At 45.8% G+C, this 24,842-nt stretch overlaps 1 protein-coding gene across 7 annotated transcripts in view; it reads right to left on the bottom strand.

Moving 5' to 3' along the window:
• Positions 1-465: 465 nt before the first annotated feature.
• Mapkap1 (MAPK associated protein 1) overlaps positions 466-24,842 on the bottom strand; it is a 212,471-nt gene continuing 188,094 nt past the window's right edge. For all 7 annotated transcript variants that reach the window (XM_021645726.2, XM_060389985.1, XM_060389984.1 and 4 more), the window contains 2 exons: positions 5,585-5,682; positions 466-1,939 (listed from right to left, as the gene is read on the bottom strand). In XM_021645726.2, the coding sequence (XP_021501401.1) occupies positions 1,814-1,939; positions 5,585-5,682 (224 nt within the window). In that variant the 3' untranslated portion in view covers positions 466-1,813. The remainder of the gene's footprint in view (positions 1,940-5,584; positions 5,683-24,842) is intronic.

The raw sequence follows: 24,842 nt of genomic DNA, 5'->3' as shown, positions 1-24,842 counted from the left end.
ACAGCATGGGGCTTGTCAGCACTGTAGACATAGGAATTGGCAGAGGCTCAGAGACCAGGACTAGAGGACACTGAATTACCCCTGAGATGGGGCTGGCCTAGACTCCCCCCTGAGGGCCAGGGAAACTTTTTCATGGCAAACAGAAACAACTAGCAGGCTGGCTCACAATGGCCCTAAGGAGTGAAGGTCACAGCTCACCTAACACCACATCTGCACTGTAACAGCAGGTAACTCAAGCCCCAGAGACCATAACCAGCCCAGAGCCACTTACTGTGGAGAGCAGGGCCCAAGATTCCAGTGTCCCTTAAGTAAGGGGAAGACCAGATGTGGCTTTTTTATTAACATGGCTGGGCATATCACCTGCTGGCGTGTCGCTGGTGTCTCCCTCAGAAGACTCACTGTGGTGTCACCATCTTAGGACTGTGTACTTGAGGCTTTAGGAATGCAAAGCAATATACAAAAGAGGGTATTTATGACTTTTATTTTAGTATTTTAATATTGAATGTGACAAGATTTAATGACCAAATTAGTCATTTACATTTTCAAAGATATCTAAATATAAAATTGCTAAAAATTCAAATACAGAGCAAGCTACAAATAATATTTCTTTTTGGGGGAGATAGGAATGGAAGACATTAGAAAAGGGTGCTCCTGTTGGCTGAACAGATCAGAATGAGAGAGGCATTCATTCAGACGACCCCTTTGCAAAGAAACACACTTGACTCTGAGATGCTCAGACACAATGATTTAAAAAATTGTTCTAAACACAGGTCGTATGAGACATCAGCCCTGGCCCAAGACAGTATAAAAGGACACTGCCACAGGAGGGACCACGGTGAGGTCTGCAGAGGCATCTGGTGTAGCCAGAGGTGATGTGGTGTCAGGGTGCTGGGTTCCTTGCCTCTTCTGCCCAGGGCTTGCTCCCCTTCCCTCTGACCCAGCACAGCAGCAGCATTTCCAGCTCTCACAGCAGCATGGGTAAGAGGGTAGGAGACAGGCTTCAGAGCCAGGGAGGCGAGCTGACCTTCGTACACTTGCAAAGAGGAAACAAGAGGCCCCTCTGGCTGGGACTCAGTACCACCTGGAGACACTGTCACACTATCCCACCAGCAACTGTCTCTCAGGTCACAGGTTGAGAAGGCCTTAGAAGGGGAAAATGACAGCCTTGGATGGACGCGCACGCAGGCACGCATTCACCACGTGCAGGGTCCTCATTCCTAGCTTTAGTAAGATGCTATTCTCAAAGCAAATGCACTCATTTAAACAAATGGCACAGTTAAAAACTACTGTCTAAGCCCTAACATTGCTTCTGAGAGCTCCAACCACAGCCTTTGTAATCTGTTTGTTCAATATGGAAACAGATTTTAAAGATAATATAATCAATCCTCTGCCCCAAAGAATGGTCCATCATACCAACCATGATAAAGAGAACACCTGTTTATTAAAAGGAAAAAAAGAGAAATGTACACTTTTGTTCTTTGTTTGCCTTAAGAAATTTGATCAAGTTGCAAGGAGATGTCTGGCATGGCTATGTACATCCTTGGTGGGACTGCCTGGCAGTGAAGGTGGCTGGGCAGCACATGGCCCCTCCAGGAGATGGCCTGGCTCCTGGGCATTGCTACTTAAAGCCATTGCCAGGTTTCAGTCCAATGGCAATGTCCTTGGACTGAATGGCACTCCCGATGTCTGAAACTTCCTGTAGAGCCCAGCAGCGCCAGGCCTGTGAGTCCAGGCACTGCAGGATGCAGGTGGGCTCTGGGGCCACCTGGCCTGGCGGGCAATCTGGGCTGTCGCAACAGACTGGAGGCCAGTGTCACTGCTGCCCTGATTTCTTCTCCTTCTGGAAGCTGAAGCTTGTACGTCTGTTCAGTTTCCTTTGTTTTTGAGCAAAATAGTCAGCCCGGGCAGTGCTTGCTCGCGATTCCAGGATGTAGTTAACCTAGAAAGCAAGAAGTCATGGCTGTCAGTTGGCAAGGCAGCACTGGCTGTTCACCCAGGGCAGAGCATGGGGTGGAAGGGAGGCCTGCTTTGGGCCAGTGCTCTGGGACTAGCTGCTTCTGACCCTGCATCCTGACGGGCCAGGATGAAGCCCTTGTTTCACCATGGAAGACAGGAAACCAGTGCCGGCTGCTTAGTCACTGAATAGTGGGGGCTACTGATCTCCAGGCTATGATCTTTGGTGTGGGCTGTCTCCCAGAGTGTTCCCTACCCCCAGCTCTGTCCAGTCAGCTCTGCAGCCCTGGTTATCACATGACATCGCTGGCTTCCACATCTGAAAGATGAAAACGTGATGGGTGAAGAGTCGGAGCAAAGCTCCCCTCAGACTCCTGGCAGCCTGGTATGGAACTTCCTCTAATGTCTGCTACACCCCACCAGCCGGGGCCAGGGCAGAAAAGTGAGGCTTCGAGGACTGCAGAGGGCTGAGGTCACTGAAGTCAGGGTGGGCTTCATTTGGAGTGTGTATCTTCTCAGGACCACCTGTTCACCTCCAGACATGGCTTCTCGTGGCTCTGTGTCTTCTGCCTGGCTTTTTTTGTGAAAACATAGTTCTTTCACTCTTCTATCTCCCAAAGTCCTAGCTAGAAAGCTGTCTTGGGTTGGAGAAGGCAGACAGAGGCTCTGGAGCAGGGTAGCTACAGACTGAGGCTCTAAAAATGTCCCTCCAAACTTTCAACAGTGGGAAGTATAGGCAGGCACACAGGTTCACAAGGCTCGCCTCACTCGGCCACAGCCTTGCCAAGTAACCAGCTGAGAGCCATAAATCAGGATGCAGGCTGCTGAGGGTGATCTGGGACAGCATGGACAAGGTGTGGGAATGGTGGGAGACATTCTCATGCTGGGTAAATACCATCTCTGGCTTATATTGTTTGCACTCAGCAGACTCAGTGTCTGCAGTGTATTTTTGGCACATTTAATTTGACAAAGGCATTTTAAAATGGTCCTTAACAAGCCAACTATTTCCTATATTTATTATCTTCAATACTTTGTGATAATCACATAGATAATTTTAATGCAAGATTAATGTAATAATCAAAAGATAAAAACGCCCTTTGGTCTGCCATTAGCTGGTTAATATGCTGTGGCTTAAAACGTGCCCGATTTTATGCACTATGGAGGGTTTTACTTTCGATGCACTTTACAGCTTAAGGCATAAAAATATAGGGAGTTTTCATGGTCAATAAAGCCACAGCCTCCATCACTCGATCACAGAAGAACCCGGTGTGAAGAGCCCAACAGTTCCTCAGAGATTCATCTCGGGCAGGCAGAACTGAGCACTGTGGAGCTCCGGTGTATGGGGACAGGCACAGGGCAGCTCTAAGCAGCATGGTCCTCCATCTCCTCATCTATACAATGGGGACAATGATATCTACACTCTGCAGGGCATCTGGGAGGGTTAAATGAGATATGGACATGAGACACCCACAGATGTAGCTGCTACTCAGCCTCTACTGAGGGGTTGCTTCATCACCCTATACAAAGACGGTCTGAGATGCCTAAATTAACATTAGTCTTTGGCTCTTAATTTCTCCACTTAATTTGGTCTAAACCTTCATTTTTATAGCTCTTGTCATGTTACTTGAGTCTGAGACAGACCCTAAAGAGCCCTGATTTAACTTTCCTGTCAAATTTTGGGGCTGGGCGGGGGCCTCAGTAGCTGAGCTCTGGTACAAAGCTCATACAGGCCTGGATGTGGCATGAAGGGAATGGTGGAAAAGCTGGTGTTCACCCTCTAAAGGAGAGGGGGAATGAAATTCAGCCTTTGGTCAGGACCATCATCATTAGCTGTGAATCATTGTCAGTCAGGTCTGGGCATGAGATCCTGTGAGGTGCACAATGATGCGATATTTCTACAAACATCCTGAGATGCACACAGACATCTCAGGGGAGGATGCAGGCCTGTGTGTGTGTGTGTGTGTGGGGGGGAATCAGAGAAGCATCTTCTTTGAGGGAATGTTTGGTCCTGTAAAATGATTTCTCTGCACTTGATCTTCCAGTCTCATACTGAAGTCATAAACCTGTGTTTCTGTCATCAATCTGTTGTTGTGAAAATTATTCTGATGTCAAACACAGGATTATAATTTTACTAGAACCCTTCTCAAGTCTTGAATATTTTAATGCTGGCTATAAAAATAAGCCCAGGCCCTGATGAGGTGGGGGATTGGAATGGTTTTTCACTCACTCTGCAAACCCCGGAACAAGCTCCTGGGACTATCTGTGATGCTCTGCCTAGTAACTCTTGGCTTTCTGGGAGTCAGCACCCACAGAGTGGGCACTGTCCTCATCCTGGTCCTGGGGGGCTCTGGCCAGTGTGATCTATGAACTTCTTCTTATGCCCATGCCACTGTGTCTGATCCTCAGCCGTCCTCCCAGAAATATTTCTTGGGTGGCTATGGGGTGTCTGAGACATAGTATTCCTATAAAGCCAGGGAGCCTTGGGTATTGGAAGCATACACTCCAGAATCTCAACAGCTACTATTAGGTTCTGGTTCTGCCAACTTACCAGAGTCACCAACCTGGCCGTGCTACCTTTCCTCTGGGCATTTTGTTCATGTGTAAATGGGAACTTTCAAGGACAGCTCAGCCCCTGTCAGTACCACCCGGCTTCTTCTCCCAAGAATGAGGGGGGGCCAGGGCATCTCATCTGCTTTACCTCACACCCGAGCAGCCCCTTGCAGGGGGGTGGGCAATGCACTTACCTTGATTGCTCCCTTACAAGCAGGGAAATTGAAGCCCAGAGGTATAAGGTGGCATGCAGGGCCATGCAGCCCAGGGTAGGGGAGCATCTTCCTTCTTGCTCCTTAGCTCTATTTCTTCTACTTGTTCTAACTGTAGGGTTTGCCTTGGGAAAGGAACAATGGTTTGGAGGAGTCCTGGTGAGGTTGTGCCACAGAGACTGGTAGCCTGGGTGGCACCTGGTGCTTCAGAGAAGTGACCAAATCCTGGCCCTGCTTGAGCTTCTGAGTCAACAAGACCCATGAGATGCCTCCTTGCCTGGATGCAGCCTCTCGGCAACCCAGGTTGCTGCCTGGCCCCTTCTGGGCTACTGCAAATCTCTCCATTTTTCCCAGAGCAGCACCAGCAGCTAACCTTCACACAGCATCTCTGGGCATGCGAGTGTCTTGGTGCAATTTCTGTTTTGTTCTGTCTCCCCTGACACGGCAGAGCTCTCTAGGGACAGAGCAGCCACTGCTGAGGCCGCTGGAGTGCTAGCTCAGCACAGGGAAGGTACCTGGTGAGTGTGCTGAGCTTCAGACCAAGCCAGCCCCAGTTGGCAGGCTTCAAACAGGTTGGGAAAATCACCTTGACTGATTCAAAACCACTGTCTCCTTAGCTGGCTCCTGAGCCTCAAGGGACTCCTGACAGTTGGGGAAAATAAAATGGTGCATGGGGAAAAAAAAAAAAAAAAAAAAAAAAAAGCATAGAAGAACTAGGCCTTTGGGGGCTGGAAGGAAGCTGAAGAATCCTGCTTTGGCTGAGGTAGGTGTTGAGGCACTGTCGCAAGACTGCTGGGGCCCTGGCCTGAGACTAGCCCAGGTATAACCCCACCCTCCCATCCCTGGGTCAGAGGCCACACTGAACTCACCTTGAGCACGATTTCACTGACTGTGGCTGCGTCGGACTCAAAGTAGAGGTGCTTATAGTCATGACTGCTTAGATACGTAAGCTTAAATACCGCGTGACCTGGAGAGAGGGGAGGGTCCTGGTGAGTCACTATGGAGGGTACGGTGCCCCGAGGGTCCTCCCCGATCCAGGCTTGAGCAAGAGCGCACGGAGGCTGGATGGCAATGCTCCCTGGGGTGGCTGGGTTTCTCATCACAGGCTGATTCTAAGGCAGACAACGAAGACTCACAGTCCAGGTCCCCTCTGCACAATGCTTGAGGAGCGTACCTCAGGAGGACTTCCTAACAGTGCTGCTTCTAGAAAAGCACTGGCATCCTGAGAGCAGAAGGCTGATTCACTCCAAATTAATACGCTACAAGTAAAGTAGCTGTGCTTAAGATTGAAATAAACTAGCCACAGGACAGAGTAGCAGCAGCCGGCCTTGCCACAGCGCTGGCTCCTGCTCCTAAAGGCCAAGGAATCAGACGGCAGAGAGTGCTGTTCTGCAGACAGCAGCATGTCACTTGCAATGCCACTGACCTGGATTCAAAGTCTATCCTACCCCCTTCCTATCCCTTCACTCCTTGGCCTGCAGCTTGGTCCGGCCTTGGGACTCCCCACGCCCTCCTGCCTGCTCCACCATATCTGTATGGGCTCTTTCACCACGGCCCGCATAGGAAAGCTGCACGGACGCCTCACAGATGCCCTGGCTGACCACTGAACATGGCTGTCGGACCTGTCTTGTTTTTCCTGCCTGGAGCTGTGTCTATAATCCTATCTGTACTTGATGGCTCACACATGCCACACAGGTCCCCAATTCTAAATGGACAGAGATGTCAGTATGTGTGACCTTCACAAGGGCAGGCTAAGAAGCGGCTTTTTGGGGTTCTTGCCCTCAGCCCTAGAGGAAAATCCCCAGTTGCTCTACATATGGCTGGCCTGGGACCTGTGAGACCCAGGGCCCTACCAAGGTCTTCCTTTTCCTCCACTGTCTTGAAGCTGGTTTCCAATAATGGCAACCAAAGGGGCCCTTCGGATCAGGTCCTGCTCAGGCACACCTGCCTAGACCAAGAGCACTGGGCACATGACACCAGGGGCCGGAAGCCCTGCGTCCCCAGCCCAAAGGCCCTTCCTCTCAGCTTTAACAGGCCACAAGCACCTATTAGGCCTCCTCGTCCGTTCCTTGTCCTTTTAATTGAAGCAGTGGCTGGCCACGTTATTAATTAATAAGATGTCACCCACATTACTGTAAGTGCCCCTCCTTCCCGGAGAAATCTTCTGGGAACTTTATTTACAGTAGCTAATTTTTCAGATCTCCAAAAATAAACTGATATATGTGTACATTTGTGGCCAGAAAAGTTGAGCTGCTGGTATTTTATCCTGGAAACATCATTACAAGATACTAATTGGGACTATAAATCCTATATTGAAAAAAATAGCTAATAATTTCTAAAAAAAAAAAAAAAAAAACCCTCATTTTTAGTCACTTGACAAATTAAGCTTGATTTAAAATTGTGGCTCTAAAATGTTAGAATTCTTGACTGGAAACTAATCATTCCATTAATGTATAAATTGTTTCTGATAGGGAAGTGAATTCTCAATACTCTCCCTCACTCAATGCTGGAGTCTTAGTGATGTCATCTTGTGGAAGAACAATGAGAGACATTTGTTGGCTGTGCTGTGACCAAGCAGAGTTATCTATGAAGGACACAGGGCTGTGAAGGACAAACAGACCCCCCCCCCACCAGGAGGCCTTACTGTGGACACCTGGCCATGACACAGACATCATGGCCTGGGGCTAGAAAGGACCAGAAGGTCTTCGGGAGGCCTGCAGACCTGAAGCTTCGGGGTTCACTGACCACTCGGATAAGTGATCTCAGGCACCATCTACACCACCTGCCTCCACCTGTCACTGACAAACCCTCATGATGTGCCTGCTGTGGTTTTCTTGAGAAGCTGAGACACCATTAAACATGCCCTGTAGACCTGGCAGAGTCAAATCTACACAGCACATGCGATGTGCAGTGTGCCAAGGCCTGAGAGTCTGGGAGAGAAGTGTTGACACTTGGGATTGCAGCACCTTGGGACTTTTCAACTGTGGGCTCACTAAGGGGAAGCTTGGCACTCACCCACATAGGAGCTGTGTGTAAAACAGTCACTGTTGGCCAGACCTCAAAGGCCAAAGAACCACCAAGCCCTGCATTCCCACACTGCCTTTTGCTGTTCTTGGAGCATGTGTGTCCTTTGCTTTCCTCAGTTCTTGCTCCAGGGCACAACTGAGGGAAATGGGAGTGATGCACGGCCTACTCTCCTGGGCTTGCCTGCTTGCCACTGGCAGTGAGGAGTTGTACCACTGAGGAAAGCCTCTAGAGATGATCCTGACCATAGTGCTGTGTGTGCTCGGCAACCTCAGACTTGAGCTTGCATCTGCGATTGGCCTAAGGCTGGTGAATAGCCATAGCAGGCGACCTGGGGTACAAGCACACGTCAAGGACAGTAGCCATATTTCCAAGCATGCTGGACTACAGGGCAAGGGGTTGATTTACCCCCAATCGGTTTTGCCTGGAGGTCCCTCACTCCAGCCTCTGGGCTTTGCTGGTCCAGATTCTACCAGAGGACAGGTTAGGGGAAGGGACAGGAAAATGAGTGAGGATCAAGTGTGACATGTTAGGAGGGTCCTAGCTACAGGGTGCTGCCATGGAGACATGGAGATGAGGTGACTTGTCTGGTATGGGGAATAGCCCTTATGGGAAGTTTTATGGAGGACAAAGGATGCTGGGTAAAGAAGGTACACGGTGTTGGCAAACTGGCTCTGAAGGAAGCCAGAGCAGACCAAGATCATGGTTGGCAGAAAGGGACTGACAATGCCTGGATTACCAGCTAATGAGGCAACTAGTAGGTCTGAAACAGAGCAGTGATATACATACTGTACTTTAGGGTGCTTCCCTAGGGTCCCCACAGTCCAGGGGTAGAGGAGCCAGTTGCCGTAGTGGCTGGGTGGCTGTACACTTGGCACTGAGCTGGAGAGGGGCAGAAAGGATGTTGACTTAAGAGAAGGCATGGTGGGGAGGCCTGCATATCAGTGAACAAACAGAATTCACAGTGGATAATGCCATCTAGTTCCAAACCTGTATATCCTAAGTGTGACACATTAACTGACACAAATCTGTCAATAAAACATAAGGGGTTCATATGATATGATGAACTTCACTGGAGGTGCGCACAAAAAAGTCACTGGCTTCAGAGCCTAGGCTGAGAAGGCTGTTCTAGCATCTCCTGTTACCACAGCACCTTAAGGCTCACCTTGAGCAAGGGAAAAAGTGGCACCAAATGACAGTGGGGAGCCCATAAGGCATGTGTCTTGGGGAACAGGTGGGCAGGTCACCCTTGAAAATTCAAGGAAAATCACCAGTTTTCATAGAAAGGGGTAAGCACAGGCGCACTCATCTCTGTAAAAATGTCAGCCGAGGAAGAATCATGCATGGGAATCCAGCACTTAGTTCACAGTGTTAAGTTCCATTTGGGAATTAAGTGCTCTGGAGTTGGAAGGCACTGTCTCCAGCAGCCCAGGAACCCGTGGTCTCAGACACAACTGTGTCTCACCCAGAGACACAATTCTCACTTGCAACCACCTACATGGAGAAGGGGCTCAGTGCAGGTGACTCTTACAACTCCATGGAATTATTATCTGGGTAACATGCTCACTATTTGAAGGTATTGTTTTCAGTTGGGCTTTCTCTAAGCCAACTTGCTTTTACACAGCCACAGGAGGAAAAGCCACTGAGACTATGCATCTGCTTCTGACTATTAAAATGAAAATCTGCAAATGTAAATGTGTCTCTACATTCACATATTTTTGAAAGTAAACCAAATGTCAGAAGCAGAGACACTGAGGCTTTCTGCTGTAATCTGTGTTCTGCATTCTATTTTCACCAAAACAAGGCACTGCGGCCGCAGGATAGGCCAGCCACTTAGACCCTGCTATGGAGGGAAGTGCTCCTGGAGCGGCAGTGTGTCTCTGCTGACTCATCTGTCAGCACCAACAGGGTGACCCTAGCATCAGCCCACAGTCGTCTCTGCCTAAAGTTTCTGGTGCCATACTTGCCAAAAAAACACCAAAATAAGGGAAAATAGTTTTCATTTCTTTTCAATTACTAGAACTATAAAAACATTAGAATTGCTCAAATTTCAGAAGACAAATGAAAACCCTCCACACTTTACCACATAACCCTAGCTACAGCACAATGACACCCAAGGGGACTTTTCTAGCTGTCTTCATGTTTTTACATCATTTACTGAAATTTTAAGTGTTTTTTTTTTTTTCTCCCTTTTTCTGAGACAGGGTTTCTCTGTGTAGCCCTGGCTGTTTTGGAGCTCACTCTGTAGGCCAGGATGACCTTCATTTCAGAGTTGCCTGTCTTTGCTTCTCAACTGCTGGAATTACAGGCATGTGCAACCACCGCCCAGCTAAATGATTTTTTTTTAACTTAACATTTTGTTGCAGCTCTGTAACGGTCTGCTGTAATAGTCTCTGTGACCACTCTTTCGATGGCTGCACATCACCCCAACTGATGATAGGAACTACGCTTTACTCTGTGGCTCTGTTGGCACCCTGACTACTTAGGAAATAGCAGTAGTACAAAGGAAATTCTTGAATTCTCTCTTTATGGCAGAACAGACAGAAACAACTTTTAGGGTCAAGCTGTCTCTAATTCCTCTCGTCTAAAAGGGCATAGAAAACCTCACTGTACTTAACTGGGAGAAATGGACAGTCAGCACATTTTATTTTGGGCGCAGCACTGCCTCTATTTATTTTTGAGACAGGGTTTCATGAAGCTTAGGCTAGCTTCAAACTTGCTTATGTAGCTGAGGCTATCCCTGAACTCCTGATCTTCCTGCCTCAATATACTGAATGCTGAGATTAAAGTGTGCACCCAAATGCATGGTTTCTGGCTCTGCCTTTCTGTAGCTCTGACTGTTATCCGGTCTCAGGCTGAACTGCCAGCTGAGCACATTATAATGAGAGAGGAACTAGAGCATAATACCTCTGCTCTCTGATACACTGGCTGCATCTAACCTACTTGGCCTCTGCACAGATCCTGTAAGTACTCTCACACTCTGACGATAAAACAGTGGTATCTGGCTTAGACCCTTCTCCAGGTGTCAGAGGCTCCCAGGGGCTTGAACTGCTACCTTTATACCAGCTGCACCTCCCTTTCAGACAGAAAGCTGAGTCACTGCAGTCTGATGATGATGGACACGTTGGGAAGGTCACTTCTGGCTGGGAGGAGGCATAGCTATACATACTTAAGAACACTGACCATGGAAGTTGTGATATTGGCAGACTGAACTCATAGCCAGTCAGAAACTGCAGGTCCAGAAATTGATGCCCATTTCCAGTTTACAGGTCCAGAAATTTCCATTTCCAGTTTACTTGTATTTAAAAAGAAATATTAACTTTTCTATTCTCATGGTAAAATAAACTGTATACTGGCCACATTTAGAGGCATGGCGTTGATGGACTTATACTTCAGGTTAGGGTCCAATACAAACAACTCCAGCTGTGCAACCAACACAGATGGATTCTGAAGTGTCTGATCCCATCTGTTAGGTCTTTATGCTTAGAGAAGCTAAAGTCAGCTCACCATGCAATATTCAATTTGGACAATAAATTATGAACTTAGAAGGAAAAAGAGAGTAATTCACAAATGCCCCATCTTTCCTTCAAGTGCAAGTCCTGCTGATACAATGGGCAGGACTTGGTGCTGCATCACACCAAGCCAAGGCCAAAGGCCAGACACTTGTCCCCAGGTCAGTTCTCACATGTACGGCCCTCCCTGCCTTGCATCTGCACCCTCACCAGCCTGACACGTCCTCACTGCTCATGTCTTCTCTAGGTCCAAGCATCTACCTGAAGGACTGTTCTTTGAAAACAATCTGAGCTGGTGGCTCACGCCGGTAATCAAAGCACTCAGGAGGTCAAGGCAGCAGGACTGTCTGGAATTTGAGGCCAGTCTGGGCTACAGAACAAGACTATGTCTCAAATCCATCCAAACAAGTAACACTGCCACCACCAGGTCTGGATCTATCACCTCCCTCCTTAGTACACCCTAATGTTTCTTGTTTGCCATCCTTCAGCGCCAAGCATTTGAAGGCGTTTTTCAAGATTCTACATTCCAGTTCTCAAACTTTTGGTCTCAGGAACGCTTTACACTCTTAAACATTACTGAGGAACCTAGAGCTTGTAGGATTATAGCTATTAATTTTTACTGTATTAGAAGCTAAAACTGAGAAATAAAACAAATTTATTCATTAAAAACATAAGCCCACACGTTAACATAATATTGTTTTTATTGGAAAACCCTTATACCACCCCCAAAGTTTAATAAGCACGGTCTTAAAAATACTATTTTACTTTTATCTTTATTATATTGGGCTACATTAGGTCGTTGTCATTTGAGTATATAATGTGCTATACATTGAACCAAGGCTTCATGAATGATAGGAGGGCACTCTACAGTGTGTTCGACCTACAGTGCAAGCAGCATAGTTCACTGATGCTCTCTGTAAAGCTTCTCTGATGTTTACAACAAGCCTGGCGAGTGTAGTGCTATTTTTTCTTGATTAGTTGTAATGTAAATTAAACATAAAATCTTATTAGTGGCCCTTCTGTACTCTCACATTAAAATCCACCGGTTGGAGGGCAGACATGATATACACCTCTAACCAGCCAGGGCTACATAGGAAGACCATGCTCCAAACCAGCCAATCAATGAACCGACCAAAATAACAACAAAACCCCTCCTGGTTGGTTTTGCACTTTGAGTAACTCTTCCTTATTGTCTTAAAAACCAAACCAAACTAAACCAAACCAAACCAAACCAAACCAAACCAAACCCTTTACCAGTCTTTAAAATTGGCATACAAAGCAATGGGTTTTATTATGGGATTTTCATATATACTTTGTTTTGGTTGACTCTCCCATGCCCCCACTGCCCACCTGCTCCTGCTGGTCTCCATTCCCTCCTAACATTCCCCTTTTCTGCTTTCATGTCATGTGTACTCTTATTGTTTCCCTACTCCTTCCTTAAGAGGCCATCATTTCTGGCTCCCTTATAGTTTCACGACCTACACTCACATCCTTACACATGTATATACATATATATAAATAAATCTAGAGCCAGGGGTGGTGGCACATGCCCATAATCCCAGCACTTGGGGAGGCAGAGGTAGGAGGATCCCTGTGAGTTCAAGATCAGCCTGGTCTACAAAGCAAGTCCAGGGCAGCCAAGAGAAACCCTGTCTTGAAAACAAAAACAAAACAAACAAAACCTATAATTTGCATATGGGAGAAAACAAATGACATGTCTGTCTGAGTATGGCTTATTTTTGCTTAACATAATTGCTATTTCCATCCCTTTTCTTATAAATGCCATAATTCCATTCTTTACCGCTGCATAAAATCCCACTGTGTATATTTTCTATTTTCTATATGGGTTCCTCTGAAATGGGTACCCTGGTTGTTGTACAGAACAGCAGTAAGCATGGGTATGCTGACATAGAATTTTCTGGATGTATGTCCACCTTGCCTGGGTTTGTAGCATCCCACAGCTTGGAAAATATTGGTTTATTGCGTTGTATGGATTCCCAATGTTGAAGCATATCCTTATGCAGTATTACAGAAGTCATGTTTTAGCATCAGTGACCGCATTTGAAAAGTCTAGAAGCACTGAGAAGTCAGTTCTCAGAGACAGATACAAGTTTTCAAAAGTTACAACTTTCATCTGAGGTGGGTGGGATACAGCATGGTTGCTTATTTCTACCTCAACAGGTTTACCTACCTTGCTTTTAAGAAAATGGCTGCCAAAGGCTCAGGTTTGGAGAATCAGTTTGTCAGTTGTTCCTTCAAGTAAAAACGGTGTCTCACTGCTGGGTATGGTGGCACATGCCTTTAATACCAGCACTTGGCAGGCAGAAACAGGCAGACCTCCATGAGTTTGAAGCCAGCCTGCTCTACAAAGTGAGTTCCAGGACAGCCAGGGCTACATAGAGAAATCCTGACTCACAAACCAAAACCAAACCAAAAATGGCTAGTTCAGCTAGCAACTCAAACAGTTGGACAAGTGCTTTTCCTTGGTAGGGGTCCATAGTGCAACAGAATACCTGCCTAGAGAACACATTAAGCTCTGTACTTAATCCCCAGCAAAACAAACAATGGTTATGAGGCCTTTGATTCTCCCAGAGTCTATACTTTCAGCAAATACTACAGGACAGCTCAATGGCCGAGCATTACTTGAAGTCTGTTCTTAGCTTCCTGAGAAGTACAGAAGCAAGAATCATATTCAGTTATCTAGAAATATCCTTTTTTGAGGGGCTTGACTGTGATAAGTTTGAGCTCATGTGGACTCTGGTAAATTAAACACCAAAAGCAAACCTCCTTCTGACATAGAGTTTGCTAACTATTGTGCAAGACGCCCCTTTCTATTTTAAGCACTAAAATCCCGTATCATGTATTCTTCTCCAGTAAGAGGAAAGGAAACAACCTTAAATAGTGTGCATGTGTGTGCACGCAATGTACCTTGTCTGTGCTTGATGTGGAGGCCAAAGGACACTAGGTGTCCTGCTTGTTCATCTTGACTTATTCCCTTTAACAGTGCCTCTGGATGAATCTGGAGCTAGGCTGGCTGCTAGCAAGCCTCACAGACCCTCCTGTGTCCACCACCCACAGTGCTGGTACAGGTGTACATGCAGCCATACATTTTTCCTTACTAAGCCCTTCCCCTACCCAGAAGTGACTATTTTATCATGCTCATATGTAGAAGTGCTGAACAGCATGGCTTTCTGAAGACTACACAAGGCTCTACAAGACTACACAAGGCCTTGCTACAAAACTGTGTCATACTTCTGTGCTTATTATCTGTCCTTTGGTCCCAACCCTCCCTTGGATTTTTGAGACAGTCTCATGGAGCGCAGCCTAGTGTCCTATTCACTATGCAGTCAAAGATGGCACTGAGTACCTGTCTCACCTGTGCCTCCAGTGCTGGCCCTGGCACTTGAGCTCCCACACTGAGCTTCCTTTTTGCCTTCCTCCCCCCGCAGGTTTGATTTTATTCTGTCATCAACTCTTGGCAGCTAGCTGCACCTCCACACCTTTATTATTTAACTAGTTACTATCTCCTCTATTCTAACTTTTTGCACTTAACAAGCTTTAGAGGAAAATCCAGGAAATCAAGCACTATTGAAATTTGTTAGAAAATAACTCTTTAGAGCAGTGCTTCTCAACCCTGCTAGTGCTATGACTCTTTAAAACAGTTCCCCAGGTTGTGGTGCCCCCAACCACAAAGTTGTTTTTGCTGTTACTTTATAACTGTAATTTTGCTACTGGTATGAGTTGTAATATTATTAATTTTGGAGACAGACGTTTGCCCAAGGGGCTGTGGTCCACAGGTTGAGAACCACTCCTTTACACTGAGTCACAGCTGGGGCTAGACTTCCATGGGAAGGCACAGACACCTGAGTGCCTTGGCTATGTCAGCAGCAAAGGCAGAACATAACCTTTGTCCATACTGCTGTGTAGCTCCAGGCCACTCACCTGCAGAATGGAGTGTTTGTCACCACAAGATGAAGTCCAGCCAACCCAGGTTCTCTAAGGATGCAGATGCATCCCAGAGCTGCTGCATGCTAGGAGACACATGGGAAGCTCAGAGCACTGTCTGACAGATGAAAGGGTTCCTTTGTCTTTTTACTTTCATCTTTTTAGACAAATACTTTTTTTTACATAAAGAGCCAGAGGGCAGATATATCAGGCTCTGTGGCAAAATTAAAAATATATTATCGATACACAAGAACACAGAAAACCATTTTACTTTCTTTGCACAAAATTCAATATATATTAGTGGAATACATTTGGCCAACTTTTGAGGGGAAGTAGCAAGAAAGGATGAAGGTTTTCCCCTTGGGGAGATAGTTGGCTGAACTACCATTTAAATTAGTGTTCCCCATCATTAACTCAAACCATCATCCTAAGGACCGCATTTATTTCAGGCTGCTGAAAACAGGTGGGTGGCTGGGCTCAGTCTGTGTCACTGTCCACCCCTCTGTGCCCCCATCCCCCTTTTAAGGCCTTCATTCTATAGAGGTGACAACCATGGGCAGCAGCTTGAGGTGCTTCGCTGTGGAGAGCCGGGTTCTCCCTGGAGTTTCTCTGCAGTGGTTTGGTGGTGACAAACTCTTCACTTTCTGACTGCCTGGAATGTCTTTATTTTACCTCCATCTGAGGACCAGTTGGGAAAATCCAGACTGCAGGCAGATATTATTTCAGCGTGTTAGTGCTGCCGCTTCATTGTCTTCTGGTTGGCATTGCTTCTGACGGGAAGTGGGCCATCATTCCCATCATGGTTCTGCCACGTGCACAGCTGCTTTCTTCGACTGCTATTCTGATTTTTCTCTTTATCACTGGGTCTCAGCAATTTGATTGTGATGTGACTTGATGTGGTTTTCTTTATATTTATCCTGCTTAGCCACTGCTGGGCTTCCAAGGTTGGTGGTTTGGTATTTTAAATCAGACCCTGAGCAGCTTTCTGTTCCCCGAGACTGCAGCTACAGAGATGTCAAGAGAGTGTGCAGAGCTGCTGGCCTCTGCGCTCACCACTGGCTCCAGTCTGAACCATTCCTATTGCTGTCTTACAGCTCACTCTCCGTGGCAGGCAGACTCTGAACTGGCCCCTGATGATGCCATCTCCAGATTCTAATGGCTTTATGTAACCCCTTGCTGTTTATGGGATGGCCTCATGGCTTGCTTCTAATAACTAGTAAAATAGAATACTGTAGGGATGGCATTCTGAGTTAGGCCATAGAGGCTACGGCTCCTTGCTAGCATTCTCTTTGATGGAGCCCACTGTCATCCAGTTAGTTTCTCTATCATAATGGCCATGTGACAGAGCTAAAAGCATTTCCCAAGAGTTGAATTCTGCCAGAGACCACTCAGTGAACTTGAAAGCAGATTCTATGACATCTTTTCTTCTCCTCTCCTCCTCCTTTTCTCCCTCTCTAAACATTCTGGACACAATCTTACAATGTAGCCCAGGGTGGCCTCTACTTGACCTCCTGAGTGCTGAAATTATAGGCACACAATATCATACTTTACACCTGGCTGACACCTTGACTGTAGCCTCAAAGAGGCAGCTAAGCTAGGATGGACTCCCCACCCACCAACCTATAAAATCATAAATATAATTGTTGCTTTAAGCCACTAAAGTTTAATTTGTTATGTGGTAGTAGATAACCCACACATTAATGCTTTCTTATCTTCCGTTTTTCTTCCATTAATGAATGTTTTCACTGAAGAATTATTTCTCAGCTCTAGAACTGCATTTGGTCCTTTCCCCTAGTTTACGTTTCTTCTCCTTTGGGAGTGTGAATTTATCTTCATTTTAAGTTTTTGAATATATTTTTAAAAACTCTTCTTCTTATTTTAAATTATGGGCACATGTATCTGTGTTTGGCTGTGTGCACACGAGTGCATGTGTCTGTGAAGTCAGAGGCATCACATCCCTGAGACTAGAGTTCCAGGCGGTTATTCACTGCCTGACATGGGTGCTGGAGTGAACTTGCTCCTCTGCAAGAGCAGCAAGTTTTTAAGTGCTAAGCCATTTCTCCAGCCCCTTTGGACATATTTTTAATAGCTGTTTTGAAGCATACCCATCTGCTAATTCAGCCACACTTGCCATTTCTGGCTTTATTTTCATTGACCAATTTTCTTACTTGTATGCTTACTTTTTCCACTTCTATGAAGGACAACTTAAAGATCTAAACATCTCACATACGGTGTTTAGATTTTACAGACTTTCATATTTATGTAATTTAGCATTATGGAAATACAATTTGGAAACTGGGCATGATCCATAACTAAGGCCAACAATCCCAATACTCAGAGAGCTGAGGCAGGAAGACTGCCTTGATTTCAAGGCAGTCTGAACTACACCGTGAGTTCTAGGCCAGCCTGGACCCCAGAGCAAGTGAGACTCAAAAATTGGGGTGTGGTGGCACGTGCCTTTAATCTGCTGCTCTGGAGGCAGAGGCAGGCAGATTTCTGAATTTGAGGCCAGCGTAGGTTACATGAGGGATTAGGCATTAGACAAATTCCCTGTGGTAGACAGATGGGGCAGTGTGTGTTGTATGTGTTTGTGTGTATGTGTGTGTTTGTGTTTGTGCGCGTGTGCATGTATATGTGCCGCATAAACAGATAATAAAGATGTTGAACTTCTAAGACTGGCTGGATTCTTCCTCACCCTCCTGACCCCAGACAAAATCCTGACAGCATAAAACAAAAATCTAGGGGGCCTTTCCCGCCAGTAGATCTCTTGCTGATGGATTGGCTCAAAAAAGTTCAAGGCTGGATTGAATCAGGACATGTCTGCACCAACAGTTCTGGGTCAATCAGCCGTGCAGTCTTCCTTCAAACTGACCAACCCTAAATTAGGGGGGGAAAATCCTCAAAGATTACAACAAAACAACCCAGCCCTTAAGGAGAGGCCCAGCTCCAGGTTTTTAAAGCCTTTCTCCTTTGTACATTTCATCAGTCCTAATAAAAGGCTGTCTTTATCAGCTGGCTCTGTCTGCTGGATCTGAGCTATCCTCTGCTGCTACTGCTGACCTGGAGATTTCCCCTGCCTTTTGATTCTTTAACAGGTAGAGAAAACAGGTCTGATTAAGACCCTTAGAAAGTAACATCTATACAGAGCTCCCCAGGACAACCAACCTAGACAGTGATACCCTGTCTCAAAAATAACAAGCCTCAAGATAAGATATAAGCCACAAGATATAAGTAGAAAAACAAGACAGAACACAAAAACAAACAAAGACCCACCCACCTAACCCCAAACCTAAAATAAACAAAATAGTCGGGATCTTGGCAGAAGCAAAAGAAGCAGACTGTGTCCAGTGTCTTGTGTTTTCACGGGAATAGTTCCTGCTCTGCCCTGTCTCACTGTTTCTCTTTGTGTTAATAGTCAAGATGAGTTTGAGGAGAATGGTAATAAAAATCTAGGAAATGCAAATGTATGCAAATTTCCTACTCCACCTTAATAACTGACTTGTTGTGATGGACCCATAAACCCTAGTCAACCATTCAGTGAAAACTTAGACACAAGAAGGTGGCTTTTCCAGGACAGTGTGCCCACTCCTCTAAGAAACACCAGCACAGCAGCTGATTCGAGTGCATTCTTTACTTCTTTCTGTGCAGTACCAAGCGGAGACTGTGAGAGCCGACTGCCTCAGCAGCATCAATCTTCACAACACAGACATTCACACTGCCCTGATGGTGACAGTGGCTCTTAGGACAACCTAGTGCTTTCTAACTTTACCCCTCCACAGGCTGGGCAGAATAGAGACAAGCGTGTACCCACTTAATTATACACCAAAGTTAACCAGCTTGTTTTAGAGCCCTTGCTACCATAACCTCCAGGGCTTCCCATGTTTCCAAGTCCCTTTGATGAAGATGTACAACTGCACAACTGCTCCTGGGTGATTCTAAAGCTGTGATTTGTGACTACAGTGGGGCCAGGAGCTTCTGGGCAATGCAGGTGAGAGCATAAGCAGTACCAGTAAGGTGTCAGCCCATAGCAGAGACAGTGTATGGGACGCATTCTGAGGAGCTGCGCTCTCAGGGGCCTGTCCAATGCTTACTAGCCCTCAAGAACTGTTCCAAAACATGGCAATGTCTGTTTGAAAGCAGTTACAGTTCAGGTTACAGGTTACTACATGGGTCAGACAGCCTAAGGCCTGGAGCTGGCCTCTGACCATACAAAATCCCACAACCTTTTCTCCACCTTTTTCCTGAGCCACATTGAGTCTTTCCTTTACACACTCTTGGAGAAATTGAGGCAGTCCCCTGGTTTGGGAAGCAGATGATAAATAAATCCAAGCGCACTGAGCAGCACTCTGCAGGCGCTCGCCTCCTTCACTGAACGTGCACCTCATCAATCACACTATTGTCTGCTTGAAAGGCGAGCCTTGTAAATGTCATATCCACTCAGGCCCAAGGAGAGGCGCATCCAAATGCAGCAAGGAGTTTTAATTGGATAGTGTAATTAAACTAAAAAACCCCAGCAGACTCCCTTTGACAGGCTAGATGAAGACCCCTTTTAATAGGGCTAGGGAACATATCTGTTAAGAGGACAGGCATCCTGCTTCTGATTGTGCTCCAGAGCACTCTTAGGAAAAGGCAATCCAATAACTGGGGCATTTAATTCGGGAGAGTTCGTTGTTCTGCCATCAGGCAGTACTTACTGTATTTGATCTGGAACTTAGAAAGTGAGTCCATGTCAGAGACAAAAAAGCACAACACTGCTGGACTCTCTAACATGTGAGGCCGGATCTCCTGGGAGTCAACAGAGCCTGAGGGTAGGCTGTGAGCCACTAGGGCAGAAACACAAGTGCCTATTGTATGGCAGCATGGCCCTGGACACCCACCACCCACCTCACCTGAACTTCTGTTACACACATTCACAGGAGCACCTAAAGCATGACAAGCATCCCTGGTATGTGCTTTTTCAGAAGCTGAGAGCTAGGGTGCCTGTCACACTGGAGAAGTGTGGACATGTGTGGTCTCTGCTGGAGCTGCCCTGTCAGATGGAGAAAAGAGTGGGTAGTCAGCAGGTTTGCTGCCTGGGCTGGGCTATGACAAGTGACTTTAGTAAAAAAATCTGATCCCTCTGCCACCTGTCCTGATTGCCTTTATTGGGAGAGGGGTAGGGAGACGCCACACAATCAGACTTGAGACCCTGCATGTGAGAGCCGGTAAGGATGTCGTACAGGTAACCCACACCAATGCCTTTCAAATGGAAAAGCAGTGCCCCAGAAGGTCGGAGATCCCAGTGCTGGGTCCCCAGAATGCCTCTGAACTAGGGTTCCGGCAGGCACAGAGGTGGGATTTCAGAGCTCCTTCCAAAGTGTTCTAAAGTCAGCCAGTTGCTTTGCTTTCTTTACACAGAGCTCAGAGTCTGAGGCCTGAGCACTCATGTGGATTCTTCTGTTTTGAGGATAGTGACGACTTTGCTCAATCACTGCTTTTGCTCCTCATGAATTCTGCGTGCAACTCTGTCTGCAATCCTCTGAATATTCCTAATATTGGTCTTTCTCTCTAGGTTGATAAACCCATTAGGAGCATGTAAGTGAACATATATAATCTGTGAAAACTGGATACTGAATAAACTATCAAATACTTTTAGGTTTAAATGAAAACTACATAAAAGCATTTCAGCCATCAATTTGGCTATCACTTCTAGCCAGTATGAATTCTGCTGGAAAAGCTATTTTCGTGCAGATGTGGAATTCAATGGGAAAGACTGACTCGTGTACCAACATCAATCAAAATGTCGACTTCCCTGGCAGCTCTCAACAGTAAGGCAGGTTCAAAGGTCACAGGATAAAGAAAAAGCCAAGCTCTGGTTCAGCTCTAATATCTCCTCTGTAGAAGTCTTGCAAAAGTACCCCCTTCTGCATTAGCCTGGCTTTCATTAATCTTCTTGCCATCTTCTTTAACTAGTCATGCAGAACCGTTCGATAGCAAGGCGTATAATGGGGAAGGCCCTGTGCCTATTACCGCGTTAACATTCTCTTAAGCCCAGTGCAACAATAGAATGGGAGGCAGAGGAGAGCTGGATGCAGGGTGAGGTTTGGGCAATTCAATCACAGCCTGGCTTACCTATGTACTCTGACCCACAAGACACAAGGGGCCTTTGTGTCTAACTGGCTTGGCCATTAAGGCCGCTCAAGATCACAACAAAGCTAATCTTTTCCATTTAAGCTAAATCAATGTGGACAAATCATTATTCAGTAGCTTTAATTTAATTAGTAAATTAAATACACTACTTTACAGATCTTGTCAAGTACTTATGAAAAGAAAGATTCATTTAAATGAGAGGTCACCAATAAGCCTTGCTAATTTAGCTCCAGGTCTTAACTGAATCTAGCCTCCAGTATCCAGGGGGTTCTATTTACTAGAGTCCTGGCTGTGGCCAATTTCTAACCCTAGAGAGTTCTTACTTTCGGTCCAAATAGTTTTGCACAAAGAAGCAAAGCAAAGCAAAACAAAAACATAAACAAACAAACAAACAAACAAACAAAAAAACCCAACCAAAACCAAACCAAACCAAAAAACCCCACCTCCCACCAATACAACAACAGCAGCAGCAAAATCAGATTTTCTTTAAATTATACTATTGCAGGAAATGTAATCAAATCAGGTTACCTCCATTCTGCTGCTTCCTAAGATTGTGTACATCTCTACTTAATTGAGACACAGAGCGCTTCTCAGCTATAAAGATGACAGCTACTTTATGAAGGTCTAAATCTGATTTCTTAATGATGGCTGCTTCCTTTAAAGACCTGGAACCTGTGTAAGCTTCTCTTGATGAGGCCAGACTGGGTGTGATGGAACATGCACACGCAGCCCGAGAGCCTTCCCCGTCACAGAAAGGGCCTGGTTCTGTTCAGCACTAGGAAGGGAGCTAGCACTTATCCAGAAGCCAACCATCCATAGCCCACGGCAAGCCAGACTTGACAGAACACTGATTTGAATAATAAAGCAGGGCTTTTCCTCCCTAAATCTAGAGAGAACTTACTCTTATTTTCACAGTGCTCCCACAAAGATCTTCTGAATCCTGCTAAGAGTCTGTATTTACCCATGCAGTTTTTTTTTTTTTAAAGGTTTTATCTATTTAGTCATTAAGTTCCAGGTCCTTAAACACTCACAGGGACAGAGTGATAAATCTTTTCTCTAAACACTGGCCTAAGAGGGAGAAGCAGGGTGCAGGAGTGCATAGAGCTGCTGCTAGGGAGCCTGGCCGTGCTGATCCCACAGTCTGTAATTTCGAGTTTCACCGGTGCTAATGCTCATCCCTTTGCCAAGTCAGCTGTTCACACACTTTTGGAATGTGGCATCAATTAAACCTGAGTTGTGTTTCTTATGACGACCAAATGAATGGTATGACAGCAGCTTTCTTCATAAACCCTGCAAAATGGCCATATTCGAAGAGTTTAAAACATTTTTTTTCTGTTCAAAATTCTGACAAACATGTCTCAAGTAAGAATGCATGGATAACTTCATTATTCTCTCCACACTTAACACCTTTTTGTGAAGCAGGCTGCTTAATAACACGTCTGATCTGTTTCCACAACTATATTATTCCAGTTGGTCACACGTTCCAGTCTTTGGGAAGACACTTGTGTTATGAGAGATAAAAACATGAAAAAGAGAATATATTGCAGAAATCAAAAACCTTATCTACTTCTAGACTCTTTCCCTTTGCCATAATTCATTCAAGAAGCCCTAAGAATAATTTTTGATGTAAACTCAGCTACAAACATACATCACTATGCTGATAAAAATCACAGGCTAAACTTATGAAATATAGTGACTTTCATTTCTTTAGTGCTGCTAAAATAACTTTTTTTCTAAGGTTCAACAGACATAAAAGATAAAAAGGGTTACCATTAATCCTTTGGGGGGGGGGAAGCAAGGAGGAAAGAAAGAGAAAGAAGCAGCAGCCCCAGAGATTAACCCCGTGGTCTGGTGAGGCTCTGAGGAGGGGCTTTTTAGATCCAGCTGCTGTATTAATTAGTGAAGATACTGGAAATCATAAAAACACGCAATGTCAATTTGATTCATTTACTAACATCCTGGTGTGGGCATTTTACAAGAATTACGGGGAACAACTTTGATTTCTCAATCCTGGCGTATTCAGCACAGTTTCAGGTTGACCAAAATTCACTGTAGACTACTGCAGGCCAAACAGCTCAGTGGGGCCTTGGAATGGGGGGGGGGGGAGGGGGAAGGAAGACCCTGAAGAGAGAGTATAGCACATTCCATTTGTCCAGAGGTCTGTATAAATTCCTGGGGCAACGAATGGAAATGAGTGGAAGGTGGCAATGTCCATACATTAGAGGTAGGGCCAGGCAAGAGACAGAACATACTATGTGAATGTACCTCACAGGCTGAGTTCTTAATAGGAAATTCTGGCCTGTAAGCCCTGAGTGATAAGAGGTTTTAAAATGTCAGTGAAGACTGTGCCAAGCAGTCAGAACTTTATTTTGCAAGTATATAATTTTAAACGCTTAAAAAAAGATTTATTATATTTGTGGGTATCTGTGTATGTGTACACATGGGCATGGAGGCCAGATTACTCTCTGCCTATCACTTTGAGGAAAGGTGTCTCCCTGAACGTGGGGCTCATTTTTTTTTTTTTTTTTTTTCTCAGCTGTCAAGCCCCAACAATCATTTTTGACTCCTTCCCTGCCTGGAGCATGGGTTACAGTTATACAGGGAATGGAATGCGTCTCCTTTGTATTTTTAAAAATCAAAACCAAAGCAAACAAACAGGCAAGCTAAACAAAAAGCAAAAGTAAAGTTTCACCTGTGAACATCTTAAATTTGGAGTTCCCAAATACCACACCACACCCACGGACCACTTGTGTCCTTTAGACCCTTATGTATTTTGAGTTCAGAAAATATGGCTTGAGAAGCACTGCTTCAGAATACTGGGCAGGGAGCAGCTCTCTTCAGCCACAGTGAGACAAGGACCCTCCTCCCCCCAGGCAAGAGCTATGCACCTGGTTTACACACTGGGATCCTGGAGACTGTCAGCACTGAAAGATGGCCCCGTATGCTCTGTACTCTTAAGGCAAGGATGTGACCAGCTCATGAACACAGATGTGCAGCAATTACTGTGAATGACTGATCCCATGAGCTAATGGGAGGTAAGTGGCTGTGATACTTTCCTTCCTTCCTGGATAGCTGGGTGTGTGGCAGCTACACCTTTTCAGTGCCTGAGTCACAGCCTTCCTAGGCACGGCAAGTGTCTGTGAATGAGAGAACCCAAATCTGGTTCTCATTCCTCCACCAATCTCCCCACTAAAGGTTAGGCCTCTATGCAACATGCAGGCAACCACTTGACATTTCTGAGACAAGTTATAAAACGTCTTTCTTCAGAATATCCTCAGAGCTTAGGAAGATGCCAGGACAAACACATCTTTTCTGGCCACCAAGAATGAGTGGGTGGAATCAGAAAAAGGCTCACACTTGGCGGAGGGGGTCTAGTAGCATTCAGGCTCCAGAAGTAGCTAGCAATTTTCTTATGGGTTTCTTCTGGCAGGCACCCTGCACTCAGAGCCTCACTGGGATGACAGGGATGGCAGTAAGAGGACAAGAATGGCTTCACTTCTCTCTCTACCCAGCTAAG

Source organism: Meriones unguiculatus, chromosome 8 (assembly GCF_030254825.1).
Source record: "Meriones unguiculatus strain TT.TT164.6M chromosome 8, Bangor_MerUng_6.1, whole genome shotgun sequence".
Classification (NCBI taxonomy): Eukaryota; Metazoa; Chordata; class Mammalia; order Rodentia; family Muridae; genus Meriones; species Meriones unguiculatus.
The sequence above is the reverse complement of the archived record's forward strand: the minus strand, read 5'-3'. Positions and strand labels throughout refer to the sequence as shown.